Here is a 12,691-nt window from a genome sequence, read left to right as displayed (position 1 = left end):
CCGGGACGCTCTCTGGAATCCCTCTGGATTTTGCTCTCTCCCTCCGGCACTGATGGCAGTTCCCTGACACCCGGGTAGTGAAGGCTGATCGCCGAAGAATTGATGCTTTTGAATTATGGTGCTGGAGGAGACTCTTGAGAGTCCCATGGACTGCAAGAAGATCAAACCTCTCCATTCTGAAGGAAATCAGCCCTGAGTGCTCACTAGAAGGACAGATCGTGAAGCTGAGGCTCCAAAACTTTGGCCACCTCATGAGAAGAGAAGACTCCCTGGAAAAGACCCTGATGTTGGGAAAGATGGAGGGCACGAGGAGAAGGGGACGACAGAGGATGAGATGGTTGGACAGTGTTCTCGAAGCTACAAACATGAGTCTGACCAAGCTGCGGGAGGCAGTGGAAGACAGGAGTGCCTGGCGTGCTCTGGTCCAGGGGGTCACGAAGAGTCGGACACAACTAAACGACTAAACAACAAGGGTAGTGATAAAGTGGGATATGAAATCCAAACTCTTCTTCTTCTAGTTGGCCACTTTGGGTGGATTTGATTCCTGCCAATCCCTTCTGGTTCTCCCCCTGAAGGGAAGTAGCGTGGTGGTGGTTTTGAAGCCACTTCAAGTGAATTTCCACCCCCTCTTTGAAAGGCTTCTCCAACAGAGGGGAGCTCTCTGGGGTTGGTGGAGGGGAGAAAGTTTGCTCTGAGCCTTAGGCTCTCCCTTCCCCTTCGACATGTTCTGCGGAAGGAGAGCTTTTGTTGCACATGGAGCCAACTTGCTCCTCGTCTTTGAGCAGAAGCTTCTCTACTCATAAAAAAATAAATTATTAAGTCTCTGCAGATATTCCAATCACTTGTCTTCGTATACAGTTGAAAAAAACAAACACCCCCCCACAATTTCTTCTTGACTCCCCACCCGCCCTCTCTATGTTTGTTTTTATTACTTCTTTTTATCACATGTTTTTATTATCAAAGTCCCAATGTCATATTTCAGTAATCTGCTGCTTATATTTCAAATCCTGCCTTTGACTTCATGTATGGATGACAGTTTGACAAATAATATACAGTGGTACCTCGCAAGACGAATGCCTCGCAAGACAAAAAACTCGCTAGACGAAAGGTTTTTCCGTTTTCGATTTGCCTCGCAAGACGAATTTCCCTATGGGCTTGCTTCGCAAGACGAAAACATCTTGCAAGTTTGTTTCCTTTTTCTTAACACTGTTAATACAGTTGCGACTTGACTTCGAGGAGCAACTCATAGAACGCAGTGTACATAGTAGCCTTTTTTGAGGTTTTTAAAGACTTTGGTGATTTTTGAAGCTTTTCCAGAACTTCTTTTGCAGCCATTTGGTAAGTTAAGTTTTTAAAACTTTTTTGGGGGGGTTTGGATTTTGGGTTGGGGTGTTTGGAATTCAAGGACTTGGTGTTGGGGAGGAGTTTGCAAGAATCTGTAAGCTTGTGTGTGTTTTTCTGCATTTTTATGATTTTCTGTGACCATTGGGCCACTCTGCTCTTTTTTTTAAAAAAAATCTGGATTTGAATTTCTGTGTGCTGGGTGGCTGGGGGAACAGTTGGGGAGGGGTTTGCAAGAATCTGGAAGCTTGTGTGTTTTTTTCTGCATTTTTATGATTTTCTGTGACCATTGGGCCACTCTGCTCTTTTTTTAAAAAAATTCTGGATTTGAATTTCTGTGTGCTGGCTGGCTGGGGGAACAGTTGAGGAGGGGGTTCTTCAGCAAGAAGCAAAGAGTGGAAGAGGAGCCTTCTTCGAGTGGTCCCCCAGAGTCTTAGAAAATGTACTGTACACTTTGTTGATTTTTAAATGTTTTTCTGTCATGTTTATAAAGTTAATTTATTTTCCCTTCAATTATGTGTGACTTTAAAGAGCAGTTAATAAACTGTTGTTGTACCAAATTTGGCTTTGTTTGGACTTTTTTTGACCATAGGAACGCATTAATTGATTTTCAATGCATTCCTATGGGATTTCGTGATTCGCAAGACGAAAAATTCGCTAGACGACAAAACTTGCGGAACGAATTAATTTCGTCTTGCGGGGCACCACTGTATCAATGGTCTCCATTCTTCCTGAAAAGATTCATCCTCATGACCTCTTAGTTTGGCAGGTAATTTCACCATTTCAGCATATTCCCCCGGTTTCATAAGCCAATCCTCCCTCTCTCCACTTCTGTGCATATAAAGTTCTAGCTGCTGTGGTTGCATACATAAATAACAGAGTCAGCTTTCTTGGGACCTTAATTATTAAATTTATATAGGAGCCTTCATTGGATTGCTACAGGTAGAATTGCTATAAGAATAAGTGTTTAGTAAACTTTCTACTAGTCTGGAGAGATGAAAGTCTAAGTAGGATGCAATCTTAGCTAATGAATCTAAATGCTTTACCAGTGGCTGTTCTGTCAATTATTTTCACTTCCCATCTGATCTTGGTTTTGCTCTATAAATGGGGCCTGAATGGGAGGAACCTGAGTAGGAGGAGGAGGACCGGAATGAGAGGAACCTGAGTTGGAGGAGGAGGACCTGAATGGGAGAAACCTTAGTTGGAGGAGGAGGACCTGAATGGGAGGAACCTGAGTAGTAGGAGGAGGACCTGAATGGGAGGAACCTGAGTTGGAGGAGGAGGACCTGAATGGGAGGAACCTGAGTAGGAGGAGGAGGACCTGAATGGGAAGAACCTGAGTTGGAGGAGGAGGACCTGAATGGGAGGAACCTGAGTAGGAGGAGGAGGACCTGAATGGGAGGAACCTGAGTAGGAGGAGGAGGACCTGAATGGGAGGAACCTGAGTTGGAGGAGGAGGACCTGAATGGGAGGAACCTGAGTAGGAGGAGGAGGACCTGAATGGGAGGAACCTGAGTAGGAGGAGGAGGACCTGAATGGGAGGAACCTGAGTAGGAGGAGGAGGACCTGAATGGGAGGAACCAGAGTAGGAGGAGGAGGACCTGAATGGGAGGAACCTGAGTAGGAGGAGGAGGACCTGAATGGGAGGAACGTGAGTTGGAGGAGGAGGACCTGAATGGGAGGAACCTGAGTAGGAGGAGGAGGACCTGAATGGGAGGAACGTGAGTTGGAGGAGGAGGCCTCTCACTCTTCCTTCCTGACTGAGCATAAGATGCCTCCTCTTAAAAGGTTTGGCAGGCAGGGAATCCAACTATCTGGCATCGTCTCATTGCTTCCCTCCACTGCTGAACTTGTTGCTGGCTCACTCGTAATCTGGTGATCCACTCAACATCAGTGCACAATGTGTCATATCCTGGACAAAGCAATAAAATCCATTGTACTCCAGTCAAGGCTTGGCTAAGGTCAGTTGCTACTCTTTGGAACAGGGAGCAGAGCTTACACAATACAGAAATTAAACCAACAAACTACAGAAGAGAACTTAAATGAATTTCTCAATTTATTAATATACAAAGTTTAGGAGAATGGAATGATGTGAAGTGAACTTCTAGATGATACAGCATACTTGTAGAAAATGGAGCACAGGTATTTGAATATCTAGAAATGACATAACTAGAAAGTATTGTTGAATATCAGAATTGATATGGTTAATAGCAAAGCAAACAGAACAAAAAAACCTAACTCCCATCTCCCTCTAGACTATCTTGTTGTGAGATAAATATAAGATCCCAAAACACAAAATTATTAAAAGATAATAGTTTACAAATTATGGGCAGTAGACCAGGACTCATTGTAATCCTTGGCAACTCAAGGTAGCAAAACATTTCCTCCCATCTTACGGTTCATGTGAACAGGACTACACAAAACCTGGGCTAAGAAGGAACACAATCTCTTTCAGAGGTGGAAAAGGACGAACATGGATGATCAGGTGTGTTTCCTTTATGCACTTCTGGACATCAGGAACATGGAATGTTTTAAGAATCAGATGTCCCCTTAATTTCTGGTTGTCAGGTGCTCCTTTGTGTTCAGATCAGGCCTCAGCACAATAATGTAGCACTTGGGAAGGAAGATGCAGCCCAGAAGCCCAGCACTGGAGGCCAACATAGAGAAGATCTGCACGGCCACCATGTACTTGCCCTTGGTGCTCAGGTAGGTGGGCACAAAAGACACCCAAACACTGCAGAAAACCAGCATGCTGAAGGTGATCAGCTTGGCTTCGTTGAAGGAGCCGGGCAGCTTCCTGGCTAGGAAAGCCACCGTGAAGCAGATGGCAGACAAGAAGCCCAGGTAGCCGAGGGCAACATAAAACATGGCCACAGACCCTTCGTTGCATTGCAGGATGATCTCTTCCACCTGGGAGCGCATGTCGGGCTCTGGGAATGGGGGAGAAGAGCCCAGCCAGATGGTGCAGATGAGAACTTGCCCCCCAGAACAGGAGATGACAATGGAGTTGGCCAGACTCTTGCCCAGCCATCTCCTCACCCTGTTCCCGGGCTTTGTGGCCAGGAAGGCCAGCACCACCGTGATGGTCTTTGCCAAGACAGAAGAAACAGCAACTGAGAAGATGATGCTGAAGGCCGTTTGTCGGAGAAGGCAGGTCTCTTTCCTTGGGCGCCCGATGAAGAGGAAGGAGGACAAAAAGGAAAGCAGGAGGGAGACGAGGAGGATGTAGGAAAGGTCCAGGTTGTTGGCTTTGACAATGGGAGTTTCCTTGTATTTAATGAAGATTCCCAACGCAATGCCTGCTGTTAAGGAGAAGAAGAGGGCAACGGAAGCTAAAACAATTCCCAAATATTCTTCATAAGCCAGGAAAATGGCAATCTTGGGGACACATTGATCTCTGTCCTTGTTTGAATGGTGATCTTCTGAGCATTTGGTGCAATGTTCTGCATCTAGGGAAGAGGAAAAAGAGTGGCTGCAGCATCAGTTACATCCCTAATGATCTGTGCTCTTTTACATTTTGAAAAACTCTGTGGTGGACGTCAGGAAATAAGAATGTTAAATACTGCAAACAGTTTTCTGTTGCTTCCATGCAATGCTCATAGAAGTGAGATCAAAACAGTCCATTGATTATATTGTAATAATTGTCATATGAAGTATTGTTTATATTTTTTGTGCTTTTGCTATTAAAAATTTGCTGGTTTGCATCACTTGTCCATTATTTTTTATAAATATCAAAATTATTTCCTTTTTGGTGTGACCTGCTATAAAAAATAAAAAAGGAATGTTTGTGGGAATTCCTCTCACAGCTGCCCACTTTCAACCCCAGAGATTTCGTCCTTATGGCCACTCCTTTCAACGCCCTTCCTGGATGTAATAAAGTTGATTAATCCTATGGATGTTGAGGAAGACTCCACATTCCCCAATGTCTGCAGAAATCTCACAAAAAGCGGGTGAGACTGGATTTCTGCCCTGTGTTTACTCTCTCCAGAAATACCTTCCCCCTTGGAGTCACCCACCTTCCTGGGCGGAGAAGGTCCCTTCCGCACACCGAGCACAAGCATAGCAGCAAATGGGCTTTCCTTCTAGAACCACCTTGGCATATCCAGGTCGACATCTCTCTGTACACCTGGAACGAGGTACGGTCTAACCAGAAAGACAAGAAGGTGCAACAAAGAGGAACAGTTAGGAATATTTGTGGGTATGTAATTCACTCATAGAGTGAGTTTAAACGGATCTCTGGACTGCAGCCTTTGACCCCTCATCAGGGTCCTTTCAAACCCCCACTGACCATTGGGGTGACCAAAATATCTTGTTCTTCATAATTCGTTCAGGACAACTGAGGTTTGCGCCACAGAACTCTCTTTCCTCTTCTCCATTTACCTGCTTCCCTGCTTAAAGAATCTTCAAAGAAAATGGCAATGGAGTCTGAAATGTGATTTCCCCAAATTTCAGGATTCTGATAATCTTTCAACCGCTAAGTAAGACACATTTAATATGACTTTTCCAAATATTGGTTTCCCTCACTCTGTTCTTGAGGCATGCAAGGTTTCCTCTTGTCGCTGATCTATTTCCCTAGTTATTTCTAGTTCATGTGCCATTCCTTAACATTAACCTTACATTACAATAGGGTTTGTTTGTTTTTAACTTCTCATCCTTCACCAACAGCTGTGCACTTCTTAATTCCTGCACGTACAATAGTTTAACGTTTGCAACATCTACAAGTGAGCTTACTCCACAAATTAAAAAATCCACAATAAATCAGTAATTATCATTTCTAAAATAAATTACTTTCCATCCTTCTGCATGTATGAAAACCCAATAGTTCACTTTTACTAGGTATTTCCCCTTTTCCCTAGGTGTTTTCCCTTTTCTTCTTATCTACGTAGTCCTTTCTGTCGAAGATTCTGTCCAGAATTCTCAGTCTGGCTTGGAAATAGATGGTGTCTTTTCTAAGGGCCTCTGGGCTCTATCCTTTCTGTGAGCATCCCAAATTTCCCTCCTATCTCAGCTGCTGTGGAAAGAAGGAGTGGCAGTTGCAGCTGTTATTGGACGGTCAAGACATCATTGGTCAACCTGATATAGCCATTTTCAAGCAGTTGTTCAAGGAAAGCTGGGATCTCCTAGCCTCCCCTCTCTGTGATTCTCCTTACCTTGTTGAATTTCTTGGGCCACTCAATAGCTTCTGGGTTAATGGTGAACTTTATGCTAGCAGATGTCTCTCTCCTTATATTCCCAATTTTCACAACGACATGAGACTTATTGGGAGACATCACCCAGTTCATAATATCGAAGTCTCCTGGTAGCTCCCAGTTCTCATCCAAGCACAGCCTGCCTCTGGAAGTATTCAGACACCGGATTTCTCTCAAGAAAGGGTGAAGCTGGAATGACAGGGGAAAGCACCAGCACTGAGAAAACTGGAAGCCAAGATGGATATCTCAGTCCTACTCACTTCAACCTCTTATGATTTGGGGCTGTGTGTATCTCATGTAGACTGGAATTCCTGTTCAGCCATTTCTATTACTACAGAACCTGCAAGTGCTCCAATTTTCCAGGGATGTCCCTGAATTAGAGAGAGTTTATTCATTTGATCCTGGAATTTCCCCCTTTTCCTTAGAATGTGCCTATGTTCATTTGAGAAATGTTGGCAGATGTGGAGTTATCCAACCTACATGCTGTCCAATCCTATATAGGGAATTTTTAAATGTTTAATATTTTAGTATGAATTTCTTTATTTTGGGAGCTGTCCAGAGTGCTGAGGCAACTGAAGAAGATGTGTAAACAGTGCTATTATTGTGGAAAAGATGGTGCCGGAACTCACCATGAACACCTCCCTCTGAGAATGGCAATGGCACCCACCTGAGAGGTGTCAAAACTGAGTTCCAGCGAGTCCCCACTGAAAAAAAGCCCTGGGTATAAGCAGTAAGATTATCATTATGGAATGGGCCGTCTCTATTTTCATCAGAGAAATGTTGGGTGGTATGTTACTATTACTAATACTAATAGTAACTATGATATTTTGCAGGTCTATCCCCAGTCAAGATCAGCATCTGTGTGGACTGCAGTTTGCAAAAAGGGGAAGGAAATACCTGCCACGGCTGTAGCCTTTGGGGTCCAGATTGCTCTCCTTCCTCCACCATCAGCCTCCTCTGGGATCTAGATGAAAGCGAAGCATGCAAGGCCTGAGCCACAGCCTGAACATTGATGTAAGTGCCATAGCTGTCTAGAGACAGGGCTCTCTCATGCCCCTCTTGGGATAATGGCTCCAGTTTCTCCTCCTCTCTGCATCTTATCCTGCCTTTCACGGACAACAAATGCTTTGAATATGAACACTGAAATGCTTGATTGAAATAATACACAAGATTGGACAGCGATTTATAGTTGTCACCTTTGCTGCTCCTTATTCCGGTCTGAATTGCAAAGGACAGAGAACCATGGAGGTGCTGGAACATATCTGGAGGGAGGTAATAGCCAGTTCTGATTTCTAGCAAAGCTGTTGTGATCCAGACTTTTGCCCCTATTTCCTTCTCATATACCATGTTTATTGACAGGAGTAGAATGATGCCCATTGAATTGGTTACATAGTAAAAAATTACCCCAACTTGTCTCCATAGGAAAAAAGGTTCCCCAGGCCTGATAAATTGATTTAGATCATTTTCTGGTACAATTTTTGATAAAGCAATGCAGATCCCTTTGCTGAGCATCAGAGGTTTCACAGCGCTCTCAAATCTTTCTCCACTGTCATTGTCTGGAGTGCAGAGGCCAATCCACGTCCATCCAAAATACAGGAGCAATTCAACAATCCCCTGGTACTGACTTTCCTCTTTGGGAGTCATCCGGTAGACAAAAGGGAACAGGGTTTTACCTTCGAGAACCTGGGCAGTGAAGCCATAACTGATCTAGCAAGGAAAGCAAAAGATCAGCAATTTATTTTACTTTCATCATAACGGGTATTTAATCATATGAAATGACTGATATCTAAATCTCTGCTGGCTGAGGCTGATGGGAGTTTTAGTCGGAAACATCTGGAGGTGTCAAGTTGGTGAAGGCTCAGTTTTGAAAAGGGGATGTTGAATCCATAGCTCAGGATTTTCCCATTTTTAAAAATATCCCCACTTGACCCCTCCAAAGAGAAAATAGTATTTTACGGAGTTGAAATTCTCTGTCCCTCCATGCTCTCCCACTACTTACCTGTGGGATTTTGTAGATGCCTGACAAGGCTGAAATCACTCTTGAGATGAAAGTGTTGCTTCTTTCAAGAACAGCCAGCAGATGATTGTGTTCTCCACAGTGATAATTGGGAATATTGCATCCACTGCCTGCAAGCAGCTCTAGCATGGCGTCCGAAGTCATCCTTGCATCGAAATAGTTCTCATAGATGTTGTAGCCCAGGGTGATGTTGGGTAAGAGCCTGAGATCCTGGTTGATCTCTTGAATGGTGAACAGGAAAGACAACATGTACCAGTAGATCCTAGGTGTGTCTCTGCAATAAATGAATCCTTTAAAAAGAGTGAAACTGGTATTCATATTAATGGGGGTGGGGACATTATATGATCCAAAAAGATTAGTATGTATTGATGAATCCTATTGCATTAATATCAAACCGTTTACAGTCTAGTATAGAATAAAAATTTGGAGATCTCTACTCCATGACCGGAGCTTTGATGCAAACAGCACACAGAGCTGTTCAGCAGTGGAACAGACTCCCTCCGAAGGTGACCATGTGTCATGGATGCTTCAGGTGAGATTCTTCCAGGTTCCTTCCATCCCTGCAATCTATGATTCTTTTCTACTATGGTTTTATGAGTAAGAAATGAAGGCGCCCCTCAAAATGTGTGCTATACTGGGAAGTTGCTGCAAGGGCTGCTTTTCCTGCAGTGGTCTTTGACTTCTTCCAAGGGGCTAGACTATAGGTAGATAAGAGACAATTTGATTGAAGGAGGGGAAGCACCAAATACCTTAGTCCTCTTTTACTTAGAAATGAGGCCTGGTGGCTTTCAGGTTTGAGTGTGTGGTAAAACCTATAATTTTGCACATGTTTTTCATCAGTGACTCCACCAATGAGGACACCCCCTGGTCTGTATTATTTTATATAATCATTTTATATGAAGCATATCATTCCTGCTCTTCTCCCATAAAAATCCACCAATTTTCAAGACAGATTTTTTCATTCTGAGATGTAGGTGTCCTGTTGTGTTGTATAAAGAGAACTGTGATCCAAACAGAATAAACGTAAAATAATTAATCTCAGTTGCTTGGAAATTGCTTGAGTTTCATGCCACCCTCTGGGTTAGGAAACAGGTATGTACTGTGTCAACCGTTGCAATAGTTAGAAATGAGACCAGTGTGTGTGTGTGTGTGTGTGTGTGTGTGTGTGTGTGTGTGTGTGTTTAGAAAAGGAATAATTCCTTTTCACATTTTAGACTCCACTAACAAGGAAGTCTCCTGACTCATATTATTTTATTTATCACTTCAGTTAAAGCACATATTTCCTGCTCTTCAGCCACCAAACGTTAATCTGTAGGATTTAAAAAATCCATTTTAAAAACTATAGCATTCTTTAACGACAGTTTGTTGATGGTCTTTTATAATATTATATCAGTACAAGGATATAATAGAAGAATGCAAGAATGCCAATGAATCTGGTCAGGGTTCAAAAGTTTGCACTGAATTTCCCCACCTGCAGGATGCCATGAAACTCTGACAATTTCCAGAGCTCAAAGGTTGAATTGCCTGAGTTTCATGGCATCCTGCAGGTGGGGAAATTCAGTGCATCCATAGGTAGGAGAGTGTTTCACTAAGGAAGACCCAGGGAACAAGGAAATGGGAGAGGTTTGGGTGGAATCTTTTAGTGGACCCCCCAGCTCCCATCAGCCCAGCCAGCAAGACCAATGGTCAGGGCAGGGTAGACCTGCAACATGAGGACAGCCTTGGCTCCCTAGCCCAGATCAAGGCGCTCTTTTCTTGATAAATAGGAACCATTACAAGGACTGGAGGACCAGGAAACCCACCCACATATGATTTTACATACCCCTCAGTCCTGGCCAAGGGTGTCTGAGAAAAGACGTATGGAGTTTGCTTATATAAGCTTTTTGGAGATATGATCCCACTGATGAGAAAGTGTCCAGGCCGGTAGTAATTGCGAGCATCCATTTCATCCCTGACCAGATTCAAGGGGCATTTCGCCCTGTGGTTCCCGCAGACTCCAAAGGGCATCATGAGCAGCAGAAGCTGCAACAGAAGGAGCAGGGATCTAATTCTGGCCCTGCCTCCTCCCCTAATCTTGTGATTGGCTCCCAAGGAGGCAAAGCAGAAGAACCCAACGACTCTTGCAAGACCAGACTGGGTGGGCTTTGCCAGGCTGGGTGGTTTTCAACTCTACCTTCAGAGCTTGGAAGCACAAGGCAGGCACACCCTCTTTCGCCAGCTCTGCATCTTGACTCAGTCTGTCTCCAAACACAGGAAAAATTCTCTGCACTAACTTTTTCTTTCCCAGACACAGCACAATTAATATTGTCATGTTGCTTTCCGAGGCTCATGCAATCTCCCAAAATATCTCCTGAGCTTTCAGAAGATGAGATGACTATAATTTTGATTATTCCAAGTGGAATAAGTTTCATCACAAAAACTTTCTGGAGTCTTGAATGGCTCAAGCGGCAGGTGCAGAACTGGAGAAAAACATGCTTGATTCTAGCCGATCCCTTCTGATGACACTGATGGAATATGATGAAATGTCTAAACTCAGAGGACAAAATGATGGATTGTTTTTTTACGATCTTTATTTACTCATTAAGAAATACACAAATCAAGCATATTGTTCTGTAATGAAAGAAACACTTTACACAAAAAGAAAATAGAAATTAGAAAAAGGGGGAAAAGAAGAGAAAGAATATCGAGAAATAGAAAAAATAGAAAAAAAGTTGAATGAAGAATCTTACCAAAGACATACAGTTTTTTAAGAACTACAAACCATCAGCGACCTTATTCTCTTAACTCTGTGGAATTTAATCTATGCTCCACCAAGAGTAATCATGTGAAACATATTTCATCATGTAATTTTTGACAACATCTCATTCTTTTTTTATTTTATTTCCCGAATGATTTCTTATTGATTCTGTTAGTTTCACTAATTCCAGATATTCTCATAGCTTTAAATGCCATTCTTGTTTTGTCGCTATTACATTACTCTTCCAATATTTTGCTACAAGAATCCAGGCAGCCATAGTAACATAAAGAAAATACTCTCTTATTAGCCTATGGGATGTTTGTTGTGAAAATACCCAATAAAAATAATTGTTTTTTTAGGAAATGTGTATTTTAACATTTTCTTCTATTCGTCATATATCGTGTCCCAAAATACTTTAATTTTTGGACACGTCCACCACATGTGGAAAAGGTTTCCATTTTCATGCTGGCACCTCCAACATTTACTGCTTTTTTTATTAATCTTTGCTAATTTTGATGGAGTCAAAATTCCTTCCAGTAGCACCTTAAAGACCAACTAAGTTAGTTCTTGGTATGAGCTTTCGTGTGCATGCACACTTCTTCTATCTGAAGAAGTGTGCATGCACACGAAAGCTCATACCAAGAACTAACTTAGTTGGTCTTTAAGGTGCTACTGGAAGGAATTTTTTTGTTTAATCTTTTTTCAGTTTAAGTTGATTACAGTGGAACATCGGGTTACATACGCTTCAGGTTATAGACTCCGCTAACCCAGAAATAGTACCTCAGGTTAAGAACTTTGTTTCAGGATGAGAACAGAAATCGGGGGGCAGCAGTGGGAGGCCCCATTAGCTAAAGTGGTGTCTCAGGTTAAGAACAGTTTCAGGTTAAGAATGGACCTCCAGAACGAATTAAGTACGTAACCAGAGGTACCACTGTATTTTTTTCTTCCAGTAATTCTTTATATGTTTGCCAGTTAGATTCCATATTTTCCTTTTGACTGCCATTGCCTCCATTGGTGAGAGTCACCAGGGGGTTTTGGACTCCAACAAATTTTTATTTCTTTCCCAAACCTCATAAATTGCTTTCCTAATAATGTGATTAAGGGATCCTTTGTGTATTCTAACCTTATTCTAACCTAAATAGCCGTGCCAGCTGACTATGTTGTCCCATCCTTCAATATCTAATAATTTAGCATTCTTTAGAGTTATCCAATCTTTGATCCAAACTAGGTATGATGCTTCATAGTATAATCTAAGATCAGGAAGCGCAAAACCTCCCCTATCCTGTTAACAATTTAAATTTAATCCTAGGCTTCTTACCTTCCAGATAAACCTAGCTAGATCTTTTTTGCCAATCTTTGAAGCAGTTGAGCCCACTTATAATTGGGACGGATTGAAACAAAAACAAC

The 12,691-nt window shown here is 42.6% G+C and overlaps 1 protein-coding gene across 1 annotated transcript; it reads right to left on the bottom strand.

Annotated features, from left to right (window-relative positions):
* Positions 1 to 3,607: 3,607 nt before the first annotated feature.
* Positions 3,608 to 10,858, bottom strand: LOC310697172 (vomeronasal type-2 receptor 26-like; the record flags this gene model as incomplete). The annotated part of the gene is made up of 7 exons (XM_083483494.1): positions 3,608 to 4,790; positions 5,358 to 5,484; positions 6,492 to 6,719; positions 7,428 to 8,237; positions 8,530 to 8,821; positions 10,370 to 10,666; positions 10,821 to 10,858. The coding sequence occupies 7 exons, from the start codon at positions 10,856 to 10,858 to the stop codon at positions 3,892 to 3,894; spliced, it is 2,691 nt and encodes an 896-aa protein (XP_083339620.1). The 3' UTR covers positions 3,608 to 3,891.
* Between the last annotated feature and the right edge of the window lie 1,833 nt (positions 10,859 to 12,691).

The sequence above is a fragment of the Podarcis liolepis genome, assembly GCF_965112155.1.
Source record: "Podarcis liolepis genome assembly, chromosome: 18".
Classification (NCBI taxonomy): domain Eukaryota; kingdom Metazoa; phylum Chordata; class Lepidosauria; order Squamata; family Lacertidae; genus Podarcis; species Podarcis liolepis.
The sequence above is the reverse complement of the archived record's forward strand: the minus strand, read 5'-3'. Positions and strand labels throughout refer to the sequence as shown.